Source organism: Cavenderia fasciculata, assembly GCF_000203815.1.
Source record: "Cavenderia fasciculata unplaced genomic scaffold Scf_EU5ZYIE02H8LDV-5, whole genome shotgun sequence".
Classification (NCBI taxonomy): Eukaryota; Evosea; class Eumycetozoa; order Acytosteliales; family Cavenderiaceae; genus Cavenderia; species Cavenderia fasciculata.
This window is the reverse complement of record NW_004457639.1, coordinates 1,527,499-1,547,395: the sequence shown is the minus strand read 5'-3', so window position 1 is coordinate 1,547,395 and position 19,897 is coordinate 1,527,499. Positions and strand designations below refer to the sequence as shown.

Here is a 19,897-nt window from a genome sequence, read left to right as displayed (position 1 = left end):
GGGGTTAAAGATAAATCTTTCTCAACTCTGAATGAGTTGTGATGACTTTACATTGAGGACACCATTTCTTGACACTCAATGTGTTTAGCCAGCATTGTTCGCAATGGACATGCCAACATTTGATCGATGTGAGGGGTGCCTTGTACGGTTCCAAACAAACCAAACAACTTGGAATACTTTTAAGTTGTTCATCTTGTTCCTTGATTCTTTCTTTTAATGCTTCCATTATAAAATTGTTATTATTATTATTGTTGTTATTGTTTGATCCAACCATTGAATTTGAATTATCCTTTTTTAAATTATTTACATTATTATTATTATTATTATTATTATTTACATTATTATTATTATTATTCGTTGTTATAGCTTCTTGTTTAATTGTTGTATCTTTTGTATCTTGGTTAATAGTATTACGTTTTTTAATATCATCTTCAGTATATTGAGTTGCACCAAATACAACGGTATCATCTTGTTCAACATCCAATTCATCGTCTTCATCTTGTTGGTAACAACGTGCAGCTTCACCCTTGTCAAAGTAGATACCTTCATAGGATTGATTTGGAAGTAACGAGACTGTGCGTATTCTAGTTACACCAGCAATCGTATAAGTCTCTACATCGCTTGGGAAATCGTGGTCTTGAATAGGTTCATCATCACTACTAGCCCAACGTGAATCATCTTCATCTTCAATTGCAAATCCATTAATAATAGTACCGACTGTATCAATATTATTGTTGGAGTTGGATGATATTGTCATTGGTTGTTGTTGATGTTGTGGTTGTGGTTGTTGTTGTAGATTGATGGGTAAAATATTTTTCTTTGGTGGTCTACCTCTTCTCTTTGGTGTTGTCGTAGTTGAACTGGTAGATGTAGATGATGTAGATGTCGTCGTAGTTGAAGAGGAAGAAGAAGTCATAATAGTTGAAGCAGCACCTTGAGTATTTAAACATTGCTCAACATGTAATTGAAAATTTAAAAATGATCCACCAATGTAATTGTTACAAACTACACATTGCTGTTGTTGAGATGGTTGTTGTGAAATAGATGACGACGACGATGATAATAAAGGGGATGGGGAGGAAGATAAAGAAGGTTGTTGTCTCATGACACCTTGTGAATTTCTTGTTGGTGTCAAATTTGATCTGGATGACGATGATAATGACAATCTATTTGATCTTTTAGATCTAATATTATTAATTGATTGAAGTATACTATCATGAACATTTGGTTGTTGTTGTTGTTGAATTGATTCTGTTATATTATTATTATTATTATTATTTTGATTTTGATGATTATTTTGATTATTTTGATTATTACCAGTAGTTGCAATTGTTTTCATTGCACTAATTGAAGAAGCTCTCTTTGGTCTCATAAATAATAGACTTGGTGATGATAATAAATCACCACATTCAAACAATGGAGTTGTCTCTTCTTCAACTTGTTCTTCTTCCTCATCATCATCTGGTACAATACCGCCATTGTAATTTGACTCCATTCGAAGTAACTCCCAATCATAATGGTCTTGGAATTTATCGGCTTCATAGTAACTTTTACAGATACGACATTGGATACCTCCCTTGTTGATGATTTGTTTTTGTTGTTCTTGCACGTCTGCATCGACCGCTGCAAATAATTGACTTGTCGATGATGATAGTGTTGGGAGTACCATATTGTTGGAAGAGTGTTGCATTGGTGTCAATAAAGGACTGACACCAGTACTACTACTACTACTATTGAGTAACTTTTTTTGTTGTTTTGGTTGTCTTGGTTGTTGTTGTTTATCAGCAGATCTTAATAATCTCTCTGCTTTAAGTAGTTTCTTTTGTTCATGTAGTTCTGGGTTTTTGGCTGCGATTATAGTATAGTATAGTACAAAGAGTGTTAGTAGTTCATTCATCTCTCTTTACTTTCTCTCGCTCTCTCTCTCTTTCTATTTATGATACATACGAGGTCTACCTCTTTTTCTAACAGGTGTTAATTGTTGTTGTTGAGATGTTGCTGGTGTAGACATTGAAGCAGTTGAACTGGTACTACTCGTCAGACTAGTCGTAGCAGGAGTAGGTAATACAAATGTAGTAGTTGCAGTGGTGGAGGTGATAGTAGGAGTGGTAGTTGCAGAAGCAGGAGGAGTAGTAATAGTAGAATCTATTTGGTGTTGGTGTTGAGCAGCTACATCAACTGTACTTTTACTAAAAGTCATATGATTTATATTATTATTATCATTCATATGACTATGACTATATTGTTGTTGTTGTTGTACATTATTACTATTATTAATTGTACTATTACTACTACTATTATTAGTACCGTTAATTTTACTAGTATTATCTCTCTGCGTATTAATACGATTTAACAAGTCATTTAAAATGGAAGATACAGTCACCTCTTCATGGTTTGTATTGTTCATATGAATATCATTGTTGCTGTCACTACTATCGTTATTAATTGTACTACTATTATTGTTGTTTGTACCGTTGCTATTGTTTGAAGAAGAGTGGTGGTGGTGGTCATAAGATACATCCATTTTCAGAGTGATTCAAAATTGAGGGTATCAGATCCCTTTAGATTGATTCAAAAAGAGAATTAGAAAGGATTAAAGAAAGATCCCTTTATATTTATGAGCTGTCGTCTTGATAGCCCACAACGCACCTCCAGCGTTCGGTCCCTTTTCAATTTTAAAAATAAATAATTATTTTTGTATTTTTTATTTTCTTTTTCTTTTTTTTTTTTGAAGTTTATTTTGGAACAAGACTGGATATCTGTATTATTAATAATATTAATAATGAATCATATAAATGATATATTTATTGATTGGGAGTAGAATGAATGAATGTTTGGATGGATATATTTTGAGGGAGATTTAAAAATTAATTTAATAATGTATATTTTTGTTGTTGTTGTTGGGGACGACGGTGCAAGAAGAATAATTTCTCTAAATTGACACATGGTTTCTCTACAAAGAGATGAACGATGAATGCACAGAAAAAGGAGAATACGAGTGATGAGATGATATAGGCGGCAACATTTGAGTTGGAGTAGTGGAATGGGGTGACACGACTATACGCCATACACCAAATGACTATGGGGTGGATGAGGTAGGTTGAGTAGGTGAGTTTGGACAGATTCTTGAATATGGGACGTTCAAATATCCATGCGACCAGACCACCATGACCGGCAAATGCAGTGAGTAGGAATAGAGCTGCTCCAATCACAAACCCAGTATGACCACATGCATTGAAGAATGCATTGGACATTGTACTCCATCCACCTGGATGAGTATAGGAATTGTAAGAGATGAATGTAAAGAAAGAGGTCAAAGCAGCTGCAATGGTATAATAGACGAGTCGAACTGACAGATGTGTCTTGATGACACGTAGCATACCCTGGTGCTCGACAATCATGGCCATCACAAGACCGACCGCATATGCTCCGACACGAGTCCAAGGTTTTTGGTAAATGTCAGTGATAAATGTAGCGTCTATAATAGACTGTATACCAAACTCGAAAAATGTACCAAGATCATATTTTAGAGTGATCCAGAAATTGGTTATAAAGTTGAGTGCGAGTAAAAAGATGATATATAATATACCAAGTTTTTGGGATCGTTTGTATAATATTATGGCGACAGGTGCGACAAATATATAGTATAACATATCGTCACCTAAATACCAGCTCCAACCGAAACACTCAGTTAGCATAGTAGGAGGATACAACGTGTTGATATACAAAAGGTTTGTCCACCAATTAGCATCACATGATTTGGTGATAGCATCGTAGCCAAAGAAAAACGGTCCGCTTCCAAACTGTGGAGACAGTTGCCAAAACACAAACAATACAAAGTAGTAGAGTGGTGACAATCGGATGAATCGATGTAACAGGTATTTCATCCAAAATAAGAGTTTTCCACAACAACTCTCCTCCTCTGCGTACTCTGGTTTATCTAGTTGTTGTAAAAGTGCGTGTCCAACCAAGAAACCAGACAACATAAAGAATACATCGACACTAAACTCTCCAGCCGTTATAATTTGGAATGCAGCAGTTGGTAGTACGCTATTCATAACATAGGCAAAGTTATCATATCCTAGTTGACTGTTGAATGCAATAGTGTGTCCCATGACAACCCAACATGTACTCATAAACCTTACACCATCCAATACATTGAAATGTTTCTTTTCAGATGACGATGTTGTAAAGTTGTGGTAGTTTTGTATCAATGAAAATGACATCAATATTTGTAATCCCAAACTTGATTCTTTTATCCATTCATTTGATGAATCTTGAATTTGTTTCTTTTCATCAAATTGGAATATTCCATCAATTGCTCCATTTGGTGATGTAAATACATTATTATTATTATCTTTCTTTTCATCTTTGATTTTAAATACAATGTATTCAATCAATGTACCAGCGATGACCAATGCAATGATGATTGAACATACAATGATCATAATGATGGGGCCGGTTGTCAAGGGTGGTCTGATGGTTGTGTGGTCACCTGAATAACAGTGGATAGTAAATTGACCTTGATAACCCATCGGGCCTAGTTTACTAGCCATACCAGTCAGATTGACAGCTGTCTGTAATGCCAAGTTGATATCTTGTTCAGAACAACTTACTGGTACACACAAACCACCCATACCAGTCACCATCCCAACCGACACTGAACAATATTGTGATACATTGCTTGGTAAACTCAAACAATTATCATAATTACCAAGATCAAAGAATGATTTACCACTTGCTTCAATAACTAAAAAAAAGAAAAAGAAATTAATAATCATAATCTTTATTTTTGTGTATATATATATATATTTATCTCAAACAACATACTTTGAAATGAATCTGGATACTTTAATTTTGATAAATCATATAGGTCACTTTGACATTGACCAGAGATTACATCTGATGATGACGATTCTAATTGTTGTTCTAATAATGGTTTGATATTAACATATTGAGCAGGTGGTGAAGTATGACTACTACTACTACTACTACTACTATTCTTATTTAATAGTGCAAATATACCAAACGATGGTGATGATAATGATGTCAATGATGATGATGGCGACGAAGACGATGATTGATAATCAAGTAATTGATTAATGTGATAAAGATTTGGAGTAGCACGATAATGATTTGATACTTGTTGAATACGATGACCTTCAACCACTACACCAATATCAATCAATGATGATAAACATGTTACTAAAACTACAATAAATGTAACAAAGAAATGATTTGTTTTCATTTCTTGCAAGTATTTCTTTTCAAAAAAAAAAAAAAAAAAAGAAGTATTAAAAATATAATTAAAGTTAATTAATTGTATTAATGATTATACAATGAATTGATTCATATATATAGTTGATTAAACTTAACTTAACTTACCCTGGTAACCCTTTTGAAATTATATATATAAAATATATATAGGGGTTATATATGATTGATTAAAATGTGAATGTGAAGAAGAACGTAAATAGATAAGTAGGGTCATATGATAATATATCTGAGAGAGACAGAGTATGACTAATGATTATCATCATTATCATTCCTGTTAACCAAAGACAGAAGTATTGATAAAAAAAGTAATGAACCCCTAAACCCTACCTACCCTCACACCATACTTGGCTTCCATTTTTATTGATATGGAAGGTATATGGGTAAGTAACCACCAGTCCCGACGGAAATCATTTTTTATCACTGTCCAATCATCAAAGAGTAGATGGGAATGCAACCCCCTATTTCCAACCACAAAACTAACAAAACTAACAAAACTAACTAATTGTCATTAATATCAAGATACATAAATACACCAAATAAATCAAAAGGTGAGTGTGAATAGATAATATTATTATTTTCATCATATGGTATCATTTTTAAAGAGCGTCATATATTGAATCATATGACATGTTCAATCGAATACAAGATATTTTACTATAATATCATATAATATTCTTTTTCTTTTAGTAGTAGTAGGTTAGTAGAAATAAAAATAATTAATAATTCTAAAAGATTTTGTTGTTGTTGTTGTTGTGATATGATGTGATGTGATTTTGATTTGATTTGATTTGAATATTGATAAATAATAATAATAGTACTATTATTATTATTCTTTTTATTCAATTTCACTCAAAGAGAATGAAAGAGTTGGACAAGAATGAAATATTTGGTGTAACCTACTCCTACTCCTACTACTACTACTTTTAGTAGGATTATCCAATATGAATGATATTCTAGCAATAGTTTGATGATACACATTTTGAAAGTGTGGAGTGTTTGCATAAAGCATTGATGTTTTATAGGAATGACTTTTAGCCTGTTCTACAAGTACCGTACCAAACTTTGAATGTAGTAATTGTATAGCCAAGTATTTCTTACCGTCCAACCAATATATAAATGCCAATCTATAGAAATAGGTTAATAGTACATCTATAGAGGAATGATATGTTGTATCCTCTAGACGGTCGTCCTTTGTATTGATGATAGTTGGGAATGGTAGTTTAGAAAACCAATATTGAACTTGGTCAAGTGGACAATACTGAATGTATTTAATGATTATGAGTAACCCTAAATACCTTTGTTTTAAAGGAGATACATCAAATGTAATGTTATTGGCTAACCATTCCAACATTTCTAATTGACCACTTTTATAGAGTGAATCCATTTCTTTGGCAACTAGATTAATCGAGTTGGTGTCTAGTAGACTAGAAATGTATTTTGATTTGATACCATTTTGTCGTAGACATATCTCTATTACCTGTTTTTGTAATAGTCGGTTTGCTAGCGGACATATATCACACACTTTATATGTTGAGCTGTAAATGAATGTATCGGTACGAACCGATCCAAAACTTCCAAATGTACCTTTCATCTTGGTCACGATGAGATCTAGGTATTGTCGTGGTGACGAGTCGGTCTTGGCCATAAACTTTAAGAATACATCAATTGAAATAGAATCTTTGGTGGTGGGTGGTAGGTAAGAGGAGGCAGTCTCTATAAACACTTTAAAGTATTGAAAAGAGAATAGAGGTTGTGCAGTAAACTCAATGTCTATGCAATGAGAGAGCAGTCTCTTTTTACAGGCCATGTTCATTGTCTCTTGGTCGTGAATGAGTCGATAGACTGCCATTGGTGAGGTGGCTGCGAATCTAGCACTGATACTGTTTGATTGGGGTTGTTGTCTTGAAAAGGTGGTCTGGTCAATGGTGGCATGATTGAGGTGAGGGTTGATACATTTGATGATCTCTTTTAATAGTCGTGGTGATATGAAATGATAGCACTGCAGTAATGGTCGTGTTTGTATCAACTCGAGTAGACCTTTGAACGAGTAGCAGTATGATGGTGGAGCTTTCAATTTATCTCTGTGTATCGCCTTGACGCATCTGAATATATATTTAAATAAATAGATGTTGTGTAGCACTGATTTAATTAACCTTGTTTTAATATGATGATCGTCGTTATCATCATAACCTTTCATTGTTTCTTTGTAATATCATCAATATCAACATCTTATTATTAAGGCACAAGACAAAAAAAAGAACCCAGGGCTTATTAATTATTTTTAATGAGTTTAATTTGGATATATTATCTGCTAGGTAGTGTGGTAGGATTTCCTTTCCTTTTAAATTCTGCAAGGCCTGCTCCTTGTGGGACACCCAAATTTCCTACAATGACTCGTTTAGTTTAACTTTTAAGGAATAGGGGGTGATTTCAAATCATACTACCATGATCCCCAACCCTCACACCCATATTCCTGCCCCCATATGATATAAATAAAGATAGGTCAAACTATTTTTATTTTTTTCAATCAACAACAAATAATCAAATCAATCATCAAATTTGTTAGTATTGTGAAAAAATAAACCAATACGTTGTCTCGTACCTCCTCTTTTTTTTCGCTCTTCTTTTGTAAAATTGCCTATTTCTAGAAAAACCAAAATTTACTTTGTCAGTATGGACCACATTCGAAATTGCACTCCAGGTCAGAAGATTGGAGTGAGCTATTCTCAGCCAGATGTATCTAAATCATTCCTAGGAATTGGCGATACTGGGGTATCATATTTTCCAGAATTCCAAGGTCTAAAGATTCATATTCGATGCTATTACAATCCCACTTCTGCCAATCAAAATGGTCCAATCATATTGTTTGATTCTGGTCTCCCATTCTTCTCAACAGCATGGGTACCAATCATTCCATCAGTACTTGCCAATATGTCCTCTTGGAAGATTAGTAAAGCTTGCTTCGTTGATCGATACGGATATGGTTGGTCAAGCCCGTCACCAGTGCCAATCACCACTCAAGAATATGTAAGACGTCTTCGTGGTTCACTCAAAGTAGCTGGACTGACAGGAAAGTATATCCTCGTTGGATGGTCTTGGGGATCGATATTTGTTCAAACCTACTCATTGACCTATCCAGACGAAGTAGTTGGAATACTCAGCATCGATGGAACAGATAGTAAATGGGGATTGATTCCTTCCAACCAAGAAGCAGTCATCAAACTAACAGAAGTAGTAACAAAGTACATCCAAATGAACAGCAAAGGTGATCTGAGAGAATTAGCAAACAAAGGAGAAATCCCAAACTTCTATGGATGGTTATCATCTCAATTAATATTGGAAGGATTCCCACAAGATTCACTCACAGCATCACAAGACATATTTTTGGATAGTTCCAACAAATTCCTCAATACGGCGATTCAAGAATACAGCATTATGATCACTTCTACGACCGTCCTAAATATTATTCTAACCCTTAAATCTTCACCAACACCATTCAAGGATCTCCCCTATGTAAATATCTACAGTATCGACAAAGATCCAGAATGGGCAGAGCGTCAACAATACATGACCTCTCTCTCATCCAACTCTGAATGTATCGAATATTCAACAGGCCATTTTTTTCCACTCAACAATCCAACAGCCATCATATCAGGAATTGATAGACTTGTCAAAAAGATAAAAACAAATCCTGTTCGCTTATTGAATCTCGAAAAAATTAATAATAATAATAATAATAATAATAATAATAATAATAATAATAATAATAATAATAATAATAATAATAATAATAATAATAATTTTATTATCTCTCCTCGTAGAAGACAATAATTTCTTCAATTCTTTTTTTTAAAAAATAAATTAAAAAAAAGTCAATATTACTTTGACCACAACCAACAAGTGTGAAGTGAGGAGTCATCAGCAGTAGAGTTCATTAGTGTTTGATTTTTTGTTATTATTATTATCTAGTTGTATATTATATAATAATAGTATCTAGACAAACAACATGGGAAGAAATAGAAAACAACAAAAGAAAAAAGATGAAGATGAAGAGAACAATGAACAAGTAGATGAAGTTCAAAGTAGTGATGATCATCAGAAAGAGGAACAATCATCATCTAAAGAGGAAATTGAAGAACCTACACCAACAACAACAGTGGTAGAACAAGTAAAGGAAAAGGAAGAAGAAGTACCTATTGCAAAAGAAGAGGAGGAGGAAGAAACTAAAAAAGAAACCAAACAACCAACACCAACTAAAAAGAAATCAACAACAAACAAATCAAAGATTGTAAAGGAAAAGGTTGAAGAACAAATTGAAGAGAAAGAGGAAGAAGAAAAAGAAGAGCAAGAAGAAGAGAAACCAAAATTGGTAAAGAAGAAATCAACTATGACTAAAAAGGAAGAACCAAAGATTGAACAAGAAGATGAAGAGGAAGAGAAACCAAAACCAAAACCAGTTCAATCCAAACCAGTAGTAAATAAACCAGCTCCACAACAACAACCACAACAACAACAATCGAGTGGAGGTTGGGGAGGATGGTTCTCTAGTATTTCAACTGCAGTTTCATCAACTATTAGTTCAATCACTCAAGTCGATGAGGATGAAGTTGATCCAGAACCATATGTACCACCACCACCAAAAGAACAACCAAAAAAGAAAGAAAGAAAAGTTGTACAAGATGACGACGATGAAACAACTACAACAAGTGATGACGAAGGAAATACCACTCAAGAAGAAGGTGATGAAGATGATGTTGAAGGATTATTAAATGTAGTCGATAAAGGTGTATTCAAAGCTGCCGATATGATTGCTGATTCTTTTATGTTTGCAAGTAGTTTATTATCTGTAAGTTATTAAACAAATAGATTAAATATTATTATATACACATTTATATTAATATTTATTTATTTATTTTTAGACTGGATATAAAAAAGTACAAGAGAATGCAAATTTGGACAATGTAAATAAATTGGCAAACATGTCACTTGAATCAACAAAGAAGGCAACCAATAGTGAGATTTATGGAAAAGGATCAAAGATTGCTACACAAACGATGGATTCTGCAGTTGAACGTCTCGAGTCGGTTGGTGCCAGCGCATATTCAATGTTTTCAAGTGCAAAGAAAAACATCAAGGAATCAATTGTTGAAAATCAAAACTTGATGAAAGAGATTGAACAACAGCAACAACAGGTATCACCAAATGGATCTACCCCATCAACTTCAAACAACTCTTCACCATCCAATTCAAATTCAAATATTCCTCCACCATCATCTTCAATGTCATCTTCATATAACAAGAGACCAAAGATCAATATTGAAGAAGAACAAGTAATATTTAAAGACAATGAATTTGATGCAGCCAAATGTTCATCACATTTCAATATTCCACATTTTGTTCAAGAGTTGGAAAGAATCTCTGTTGAATCAACCATGAAGATTCATCAATTCAATAGAAAGACACCAAAGGATATTAAAATTAAAGTTGAACAAGCTTTTAATGAATTAAAGGATTTATTAGAAAATGAATCACCTGAATTCTCTGATAATATACCAAAAAATTTAACCAATGCAAGTATAATAATAATAACAAAGAAATTAAAAAATTAATACTAATTTATTTATTTATTTAATTTTTTAGGACTCTGAATCATTTGAATTGGAAAAATATTATAATCAATATTTTGAATTATTACAAGATTATTTACCAACATTGGCCAATCAATCACAACCAACTGCCCTTTGTAGAGGACTTGAAAAATTATTCCGTTTTGCTTCTATTGGTATGGAATTGTTGGCATCGGTTGCTCAACACTCTTTGGATGAAAAACCAACCGATGAAGAATCATCCTCAATGGGTGACGTCGAAGGAGTCATGAAATGGACTCTTTCAAAAGCAAATATTTATTCTTATTTAATTTTTAAGATTATTCATGTATGTCATAGAAACAAAATAATAATTAATGAATATTTTTAATATTTACATTTTCTTTTTATTTTATTTATTTTTTATAGGATATTAAGAGTATTTCTTCAATTTTAATTGAAATTATTAAAGCAAAACAAAATCCACAGACGAGAAAATATTTAAATACCATTTCAATGGAAACTAATAATCTTACAGCCAATATTAATGATTCAAGAGCATGCTTTATTTCTTCATGTTCAATTATTTTTATTCAGCAAGTAAAGAGTAAACCATTTGGTGTTCCACCATCTCCAGCAAAATAAAATACACAGATAGATATAATTAACAATAATAATAATAATATTTATTTATTTAATTAAATCTTTCTAATTTAGCTTTCATGTCTCTATTATAATTTTTAGTTTTAATCTTCTTTTTAACCAACAAGACAGAAGCAGTAATGATGGCAACAGCACCAACTACTCCAACGACAGCACCAACAATGATTCTCCAATTATTATTATTGTCCGAGCATTCATCACTCTTGCTCTTGTCAATTAGTAATGGTGCGAAATCAGGATCCAATATACATTGAGTACATTGTGGTGTACTGATCCCAATCAAAATAATAGATTGACTATCATCTCCTGTGTTGGTGGTTCTGTTGATGAGTGATGTTTTTGAAAATGTTGGTCTACCATCTGATAATACATAATCAACAAATCGACCTGTGAATTGAATATTATCTTTGACAACTCTGAGATATTGAATGTTGTTTGAGAGTTGGTCATACGTCAATGTATCGATATTGACATCTTGACAATCATATTCAATTGATTGATCATTGTTGATTGTTGTTTTAAATACAACTCGGAGTGTTGATAAAAATGAGTCGTATGTCCAATCGCTGATGTTGACTGACAATTTAATAGAGTTGGCTGTGATGGAAAGTTGTTGGTTTCCAAATTGAATGTCTCTTGCTTGTGATGAGAATGATATTGTGGCTATTACTTGTGATGTTGTCATACGGTTGTTGAGTTGATAGTTGACCGTTGTTGTTTGTGTTTGAGTGTCATTGATAATTGTTGAATTCCATTGGTTGGTTAATACTTCTTTGATAATGTTATCATCACTATCGAGTTCGTGTATGGCAACCATTTCAAATTGGAAATCGATTCCATCAACATTAAATGATGTTGTTGGTGATGTTGTATTTGGTGTGTTGGTGTGATTACTTTCTTTGGTGAGACAATTATCAATTGGATTGTATCCAATATCACATTGACATTTACCATTCATACATCTTCCATGACCAAAACAATTATTGGGACATGATTGAGAGTCTGGTGATTGTGGTGGTCTGAAATAAATATAATTATTTCTGTTGGCGTTTGTTGATTTATCAACAGTTAATTGAACCGATGCCAAACCATCACTTGGTTCTGTTGCCAATGTACAATTGATTTCTGTTTGTGATTTTGATGTGACCGAACAATTCAATGTATTATTAAGTGTAATTGAAACCTCCAATTGGCCATATGGACCAAAATCACCATGAATATTAATCAAACTTCTATTATTTAAATCATATTCACTTGACTTTAAAATAGGATATCCTGTGTCAACATAAAAAATATTAATATTTTAAATCAATAAACCATTTTGTATTTTTATATACATACCAACAGTACAATTTTCAGAATAATAACCAATATCACATACACAATTTCCATTTTCATTACATGATCCATGAGTACCACATTTGTTGGTATCTGTACAATCCATTTGTTGTGAGACGATTTCTTGTATAATGGTGGCTGGGAATCCATCTACAGTGATTGTAAAATTTGTTCTTCCACCAGAATAAATATCGGTTTGAGCGCAAGCTATTTGAGTCGATAGATAGTTTGTTACAGTACACAAGGATGAATTACCATTGATATAAACCTTGACTTGATTAAATGAAGTCGTTCCAAAACTTCCTGAGAAGAGGTAATTGGAGCCAACTTTGACTGGTTGATCCAAATACATCATAGCAAGACTGTGAGGATATAGTTCTAAAATAAAATAATTAATAATTTAATAATTTGTTATCTTGGTTTTGTTATTGTTAATATTAATATTTACCTTCAATGGGAACAAATTTGGTTACATTGACATAAGAATTTGAAATAAAGTATTTCACAGTGTCACCCTTTTTGAATGGATAGGTTGTATTGCAAGTTAAAATGGTTTTAGAAAGAATGGGTGCAGTAAGGGTACAGTCAATAGTGTCATTTAGCTTGACGGTGTGTCCGAGGTAATTGTTGGCACTATCAACATAACCAGAAAATTGAATAATCCCTGTTGGCTTTTGTCGAATGGATACACCAGTCATCAATATACCAACCTCGAGTAGGGTGAAAACAGTATCATACTCTGGGTAATTAGTATCAATCTTTAAAGTTATATCAGTTGGTGGTCCACTTTGAGGAAGAGAATCTGTTAACCTAATAAATAAACAAAATATTAAATTAATAATCTAGTAATAGATATGTTTCCTCGTGATGATTGATTTTACTTTAAATATTTGTTTGGTACTACAACACCAAGATGAAATCTGTTTGCAGGGCCTGAATAAACGTTACCGACTCCAATATTTGTACCATTGATAAAGGCTTGTCCAAGTTGAGTATAAATAAATTTTGAATTAAAAGTAATATCTTTAAAAAAATAATAGGTTAGAAAATAAATCCTTTAAAAAGTGAGAATGAATTGTTATTTTACATACTGCAATTAAAACCAGCAGCTGGAACAATATCTGTTGAAATGAGATTAGTATTTTTTGTATAACAAAGAAAACATTCTGGAAGAACGGTTATACCAGTGCATCCAAGGATATTTAATCTGTTGTTACAAAATGATAAAGGAACCTGTGTTACGAGTCCAGGATTACCATTTACTACCAAATAGAAATTATTTGCACCTTGGAATTGGTTCCATGGAATTTCACCTTGAAGCGCACTATTTGGAATGTTAATTTCAAGGAGATTTTTAATTGGGAGATTTGGAAATTGTGTCAGTTGAGATTGAGACAATCCCAAATAATTTAATGAGTCTGGATATTCATCAAGTTGAAGTGTAGTATTTGGATAGAGTGAATAATACCTATATATATATATATTGAATTCACAATAAAAGGAGTTGTTAATAAATATATGTATATATATTTTCTATCTCTTTTTTTTTTGATTTGATTATCATACAAATAAGTTAAATTTTTAAATCCATTTAATGAAGGTGAAATAGTTGTTTCTTCTCCTGATAAAGTACTAAAAACAAGTAGATAAAAAGTTAATAAAGCATAATATAATAAATTGTAGCAAAATATATTCCACATACAGAGATGAAATATTTTCAGTTGCGTTCACAAACACACTAATTGGTCGAAGAGACGATGATACAACTCTATAGACATTTAAATAAATAATATTAATATTAGTGTGAAGGCATTTTTTATGTTTTCTCTGTAATGGTTGACTTACATTTTTTTAAGCTGTGGAATATTACCAATATAAAGGTTCACCTTTTGTGATAATAATCCTATCGTAGTGAGAGTAAACTCTTTTAATTGTGGAAAAGACTGATTTGACAAATTCCAAGTCAATTCTACTGTTGGTCTCAATTGATTAAATGTCAATACCGACAATTTTGGATACTGCGATGTGTTTTGGTCCAATACAAATGAGTGTAGAGTCGTTGACGATATTGACATTATTTCCAAGGATTGTGATCCAGTGAAAAAGGGTGAAATGGTTTGAGGTGTAAGACTTTCAAATTCAACCTTGATCAACCTTGGTAAACCATCAAATATATTTGTTGGTATAGTAGCAACTGATGAATCTGATCGAATACTAAAATTATAAGAGATAGATGGAGAGAGAGAGAGAACAAGGTTAGTGAAACCAATCAATCAATCAATCAATTAATCAATGATTGTCATCATGTTTATCATTACGTTAAAGTCTTTAATTTTGGTAAGCCATTTTTAATAAAATTTAATATATTCTTTGATGAATCACCATAATATCCATATGGTTTAATGGTTAGATCTGTAATCTCTGGGAAATCAAATTGAGTAATAGTTGGTGGCAATCCCAATGATACAGTACTACTAGGTGCTAAATTACTATTAAATTTAATAGATGAAAGTGTCAAGAGTGATTAGTACTCTTTCTCTTTCACATTAATTATTAACAAACATACATTGTTTTAACATGTCTAGGGGTACCAGCAGTACATGTTACCTGTCCTCCCGGTGAATTACATATCGATGTTGTATCTTGGGGTATATTAATACCATATTGAATAAGTATCCATTGAATTGATGTAACTTTAATGTAATGTAAAATGAAACATTAGAGAATGAACAAAACAATAATGAAAATTTTTAAATGATCATCACACAAACACAACATAAAAATATTTAAATTAGTACTTCTTTCAGATTATTTTGTTTACTATAATATTATCAACTTACGTTCTGAAGGTGGGAAATCTTGTGATAATACTACCACACTCTTGAAGAGAAAGAAAATTAAAAGTACAAGAGTTATTTTCATCATATCTCTTCTTTATCTGTCTCTATCTCTTTGTTGTTTAAACTCTAGAATGGTTTGGTAACAATAATGGAACCTTGGACCTAGGATATTGTTATCGGGTGTGTTTGTAAGTTGATATATATAAATATCATAAATATCTATCTTTGAATCAAGATATCTTATCTTTTTATTGAAAAGTAGAGAAGATATTTATATCTTTGTTTGTTGTAATTGATTGATCAATTTAATAAAGGAAACCACCAACTGAAGAAGCATGTCTTGGACCAAGTGGAAGGAAACCAAGTGGATGAATCTTGGAAAGTGGTTGAGAGAGACCGGATGCATTGACAGAGAGTTGGTCTGGGTGTTGGGCAATACTAAAGGCACGGAGACCTGGGGCTTGCTCGGGTTGTGGAACGTTTCCATCGGGATGATCAGCCTCTTCGATGGTGCCCCACTTTTCACGCAACTCGATACGTTTGTCAGAGAGACCGTTGTGTTCGAGGATTTGGTCAACGGCACGGTATGCCGAGCTGAGACTACCAATAACCCAACCGTGGTGGACAGAGGCACCCTCACCACTGAGATGGAACAGTCCGTTAGCCTCGGGCTTGACAAGCGAGGGAAAGAGCGATGAGAACTGGCCTGGGCCGTAAAGGGCAAAGGCACCCATGCTGTCGCCGTCATCGTACCAGTCCCATGCCTGAACAGCTTGGTCTTTGGACATGCCACCGAGCTGAGAGACGAGGAACTCCTCGGTGAGGTTGTGGATCTCGGCCAAGTTGGCAAAAACGAGGTCGATCAACTGTGCCTTGTTGTCGGGGAGGAAGGCACCGATTCTAGCAGCGTCTTGGGCCCATGTGTACGAGGCAATGAGCACACCGGGGGCATTGGGGTCGTTGACACCGTACGATGGGTAGACGACGGTACGCAATGGCAGATCAGTGGATGACTTGCCACCCTTGAACGACTTGCCCTTCATAACGACATCGTCTTGCCACCATCTCTTGGCGAAACGCACGGCGATCTTGCAAGATTGGTCATAGTGGAGTGTACGGATGGCAACACGTTTCTTGTGCGAGAGATGCAATTCTTTGAGATCCATCTTTCGGAGACAGGAGAGTGGCACGGTCGAGATGACGTGGTCGTAGGTGATGGAGCCTGGGTCTCCAGCAACCTTGACCGTCAACTGTGTCTTGTCGGCAGTGGGTGCCACTCTGGTGACTCGCTTACCCTTGTAGACGGGTCCCTTGATCACCTTGAGCATGGCGTCGACCATGGCGACTGATCCACCGTCAATGCACTTCCACGACTGGCCAGAAAAGTCAAAGTAGTCAATGATTGACTCTGAGAAGGCTTGGTCGTAGAGACCAGATGCCGAATCCATCGTTTCACACCACGAAATGACAGACTCTGGGTATCCCTTGCTCACCTCACCCTTGATGTGGAGATGTTCGGGTGCGTCGAACGTGCCAAGGTAGCTACGAGTCGAATGCTTGTCGGCCTCCATCAACTTTTGGAAACCAGCGTCAAAGTCCTCTTCCAAGTCCTTGGCGAATTTATCATAGACCAAGTATAACCAGTCTGAGTATGGCTGCTCGGCAAACACGTCGGGTACTGCTGTGCCATGTCCTCCGTTGTTCTTGTCCGAGAAAAAGAGTGGATCCTTGTCCAATGTATCTTGAGAGTAGATTCGCTTGTTGTTGAAATAGACAATGTTATTGTCCGATGACAAATGGTATGGTTCAGTCTTTAACTCTTGTCCCTTTTGTTTCAACTTGTTAAACAAACTCCAATGTTGTTTTCCAATTACACGATCCATAATTGGTATTTCTGGGTATCTAAAAATAATAATAAAAAGATTTAAATAAATAAAGTATTAATACTCTGTGTGTAAGAATATTCTTATTCTATCTCATTCATCTTCTTACCTCATAGCACCAAAATCAACATAATCCCACGGTTTATCAGAATATTTATAAGTGTAGATTCTACCACCAATTCTGGTTGGATTACTTTCAAGAATTTGATACTTGATTCCAAGTTCATCGAGGATCATGCCAGTGTAGAGACCAGACATACCTGCACCGATGACACCAATGTTGAGGTCAGATGCCTTCTTTTGACAATGTTGTGGTTTTACCTTTGGTGGAGCCTGGAGATTCAACTTGGCTAGTGCATCCTTGGCAGCTTGTTTGGCAGCTTTCTTTACAGCCTTTTCCTTTCCAAAAAGTCGATTGGCATAGTAACCACGCATGGAAAAGACTTGTGGTTCCAAGTGTTGTGCTGAAGCAACTCTTCCTGGTGCTCTAAACAATTGAGTAAGGATTGGATTTACAACACTAGTTACACTTGGTTGTGGTGGTGATGTTACATTATTTGTTGTACTAGTAGTAGTAGCAGTAGTAGTATTGGTAGTATTGGTAGTATTGGTAGTATTGGTAGTATTTTCTCCTCGTCCCTTACCACCAATATTAATGTTTAACAAATTTGACATTTTTTTTTTAATATCTATAGTTTAATATAAATATAAATATAAATATAGGTAAGATATTGATTATTAATAATGGTGTTGAATAAGAGTACTACACACATATATATATAAACTTACAATTAATAAATTATCTGTTGGGTTAACAGTTGACAACTAACAATAATAATAATAATTACCATTACAATCTGTAATGGTTTTTAAAGGTATTGATCCCCATCCATCCATCAATGCCAGTGGCACACATGTGGTTAGCAAAGGGGTTTGTTGATTTGATTTATAAATATATCTTTTTAAACCAAACAGCTGACACCAATGATCATTTTTGACTGTCAACTTACAATGGTCGTGCTGAAATTTCCTTTTTTTATCCAATGGCGGGTGTTGTCAGTGTATCTGTGGTAGGAAGAAGTTGAGCTGAACTTGTAAACTGAACTCTATGGTTGTTGTGACAAATCGTGGTGGCTTTGAAGATATATATGATCACCAAATGATTTGAATATGCACCAACGTGCATGATGTGGGCATGAGATGCAAAAGATGGGTTGATGTCAGCTGAATATAATATTGTGCTAAAAGTAGTGTGAAACAAAGATATATATAATCTGCAACTAGTGTAAATCTTTTGTCAGTATAGCTATACTAATATCTTATTTGATTGAATCACATAAGTTATATTAGATTTAGTTACACTCTATCCTATAACTATTATGTCATAATTATGAGACAAATATAAAGTATATATATATATATATATATATGTAGACAGAAGAAAGGTTTGTTAGGTTGTCAATGAAGATTATTATCGATCTTCACAACAACATTTTATTTTATTTTTTTATTAGTACGCATGATGTTCACACATTCATACTTGTTTATCATATTATTATTATTATTATAACAACTGTAGATAATGTAGATCATGTCGATCATATACCCTAAATATTTAAGAATGAGAATGCCCATGAAGGAGCATTTAAAGGTACATGTGTAGATAGATAGTAAACAAGTAATTACTTCTACTTGTTGCAACACATTTTATATTGTATTTATATACAATTATATTTCTTTCTCTATGACTATTAATAATACCAATAATAATACTACTACTACTACTACCACTACTACTAACGGTAACAAGGATGAACCAATATCTATTAAAAATGTATTTAATAGAATATTGTGTACATGTCAATGTGGACAACCAGTGTCCATTCAAAATCTTAGTCATATAGTTGGATGTGCTATTCAAAGTACCGAAGGAATGCCATACACTCTTCCAATTACATTTACCATTGACGAAAAGGAAAAGGATGAAGCAAATCATAAATACTTTATTCCAAAGTCATTCTATCCAATCGTTGATGACATGTTTCAAACCATTTATAAGAAGGATCTAGAGGAAAAGGAAGATGAAGAAGATGAAGATGATGAAAAAAAGGATAAAGTAGATGAAAATGAAGCAGAGGTAGAGGAAAGACATCCAAAGAAATACAAGCAGCAAAAAAAGGAAAAGAGAATCAAGAAAAATAAGTGGGATAGAAATAATAAGCAATGGGAATATAATTAATCTTTATTAATAATCAATGTGGTTGTCATCATCAAAATATGATTTAGAATTCATAATAGCAACATAAATTTT

General features: G+C 33.7%; 8 protein-coding genes across 8 annotated transcripts; 3 read left to right on the top strand and 5 right to left on the bottom strand.

Moving 5' to 3' along the window:
- Positions 1–4: 4 nt before the first annotated feature.
- On the bottom strand, positions 5–2,524 carry DFA_10468 (uncharacterized protein; the record flags this gene model as incomplete). The annotated part of the gene is made up of 2 exons (XM_004354316.1): positions 5–1,848; positions 1,948–2,524. 2 exons carry the CDS (start codon positions 2,522–2,524, stop codon positions 5–7), a joined length of 2,421 nt encoding a protein of 806 aa, XP_004354368.1.
- A 343-nt stretch (positions 2,525–2,867) lies between these two features.
- DFA_10467 (uncharacterized protein) lies at positions 2,868–5,632 on the bottom strand (the record flags this gene model as incomplete). The annotated part of the gene is made up of 3 exons (XM_004354315.1): positions 2,868–4,750; positions 4,831–5,263; positions 5,609–5,632. The coding sequence occupies 3 exons, from the start codon at positions 5,630–5,632 to the stop codon at positions 2,868–2,870; spliced, it is 2,340 nt and encodes a 779-aa protein (XP_004354367.1).
- A 480-nt stretch (positions 5,633–6,112) lies between these two features.
- DFA_10466 (uncharacterized protein) lies at positions 6,113–7,474 on the bottom strand (the record flags this gene model as incomplete). Its single annotated transcript, XM_004354314.1, has 3 exons — positions 6,113–6,535; positions 6,593–7,379; positions 7,431–7,474. The coding sequence occupies 3 exons, from the start codon at positions 7,472–7,474 to the stop codon at positions 6,113–6,115; spliced, it is 1,254 nt and encodes a 417-aa protein (XP_004354366.1).
- A 476-nt stretch (positions 7,475–7,950) lies between these two features.
- Positions 7,951–9,108, top strand: DFA_10465 (uncharacterized protein; the record flags this gene model as incomplete). Its single annotated transcript, XM_004354313.1, has 2 exons — positions 7,951–7,978; positions 8,066–9,108. 2 exons carry the CDS (start codon positions 7,951–7,953, stop codon positions 9,106–9,108), a joined length of 1,071 nt encoding a protein of 356 aa, XP_004354365.1.
- Positions 9,109–9,283: 175 nt separating this feature from the next.
- DFA_10464 (uncharacterized protein) lies at positions 9,284–11,507 on the top strand (the record flags this gene model as incomplete). Its single annotated transcript, XM_004354312.1, has 4 exons — positions 9,284–10,123; positions 10,197–10,847; positions 10,918–11,211; positions 11,292–11,507. The coding sequence occupies 4 exons, from the start codon at positions 9,284–9,286 to the stop codon at positions 11,505–11,507; spliced, it is 2,001 nt and encodes a 666-aa protein (XP_004354364.1).
- Positions 11,508–11,556: 49 nt separating this feature from the next.
- Positions 11,557–15,788, bottom strand: DFA_10463 (uncharacterized protein; the record flags this gene model as incomplete). The annotated part of the gene is made up of 11 exons (XM_004354311.1): positions 11,557–12,778; positions 12,863–13,241; positions 13,312–13,673; positions 13,745–13,886; positions 13,955–14,331; positions 14,430–14,495; positions 14,566–14,631; positions 14,709–15,077; positions 15,182–15,352; positions 15,430–15,556; positions 15,704–15,788. The coding sequence occupies 11 exons, from the start codon at positions 15,786–15,788 to the stop codon at positions 11,557–11,559; spliced, it is 3,366 nt and encodes a 1,121-aa protein (XP_004354363.1).
- A 220-nt stretch (positions 15,789–16,008) lies between these two features.
- DFA_10462 (uncharacterized protein) lies at positions 16,009–18,261 on the bottom strand (the record flags this gene model as incomplete). Its single annotated transcript, XM_004354310.1, has 2 exons — positions 16,009–17,605; positions 17,696–18,261. The coding sequence occupies 2 exons, from the start codon at positions 18,259–18,261 to the stop codon at positions 16,009–16,011; spliced, it is 2,163 nt and encodes a 720-aa protein (XP_004354362.1).
- A 1,069-nt stretch (positions 18,262–19,330) lies between these two features.
- On the top strand, positions 19,331–19,825 carry DFA_10461 (uncharacterized protein; the record flags this gene model as incomplete). Its single annotated transcript, XM_004354309.1, has 1 exon — positions 19,331–19,825. One exon carries the CDS (start codon positions 19,331–19,333, stop codon positions 19,823–19,825), a length of 495 nt encoding a protein of 164 aa, XP_004354361.1.
- Between the last annotated feature and the right edge of the window lie 72 nt (positions 19,826–19,897).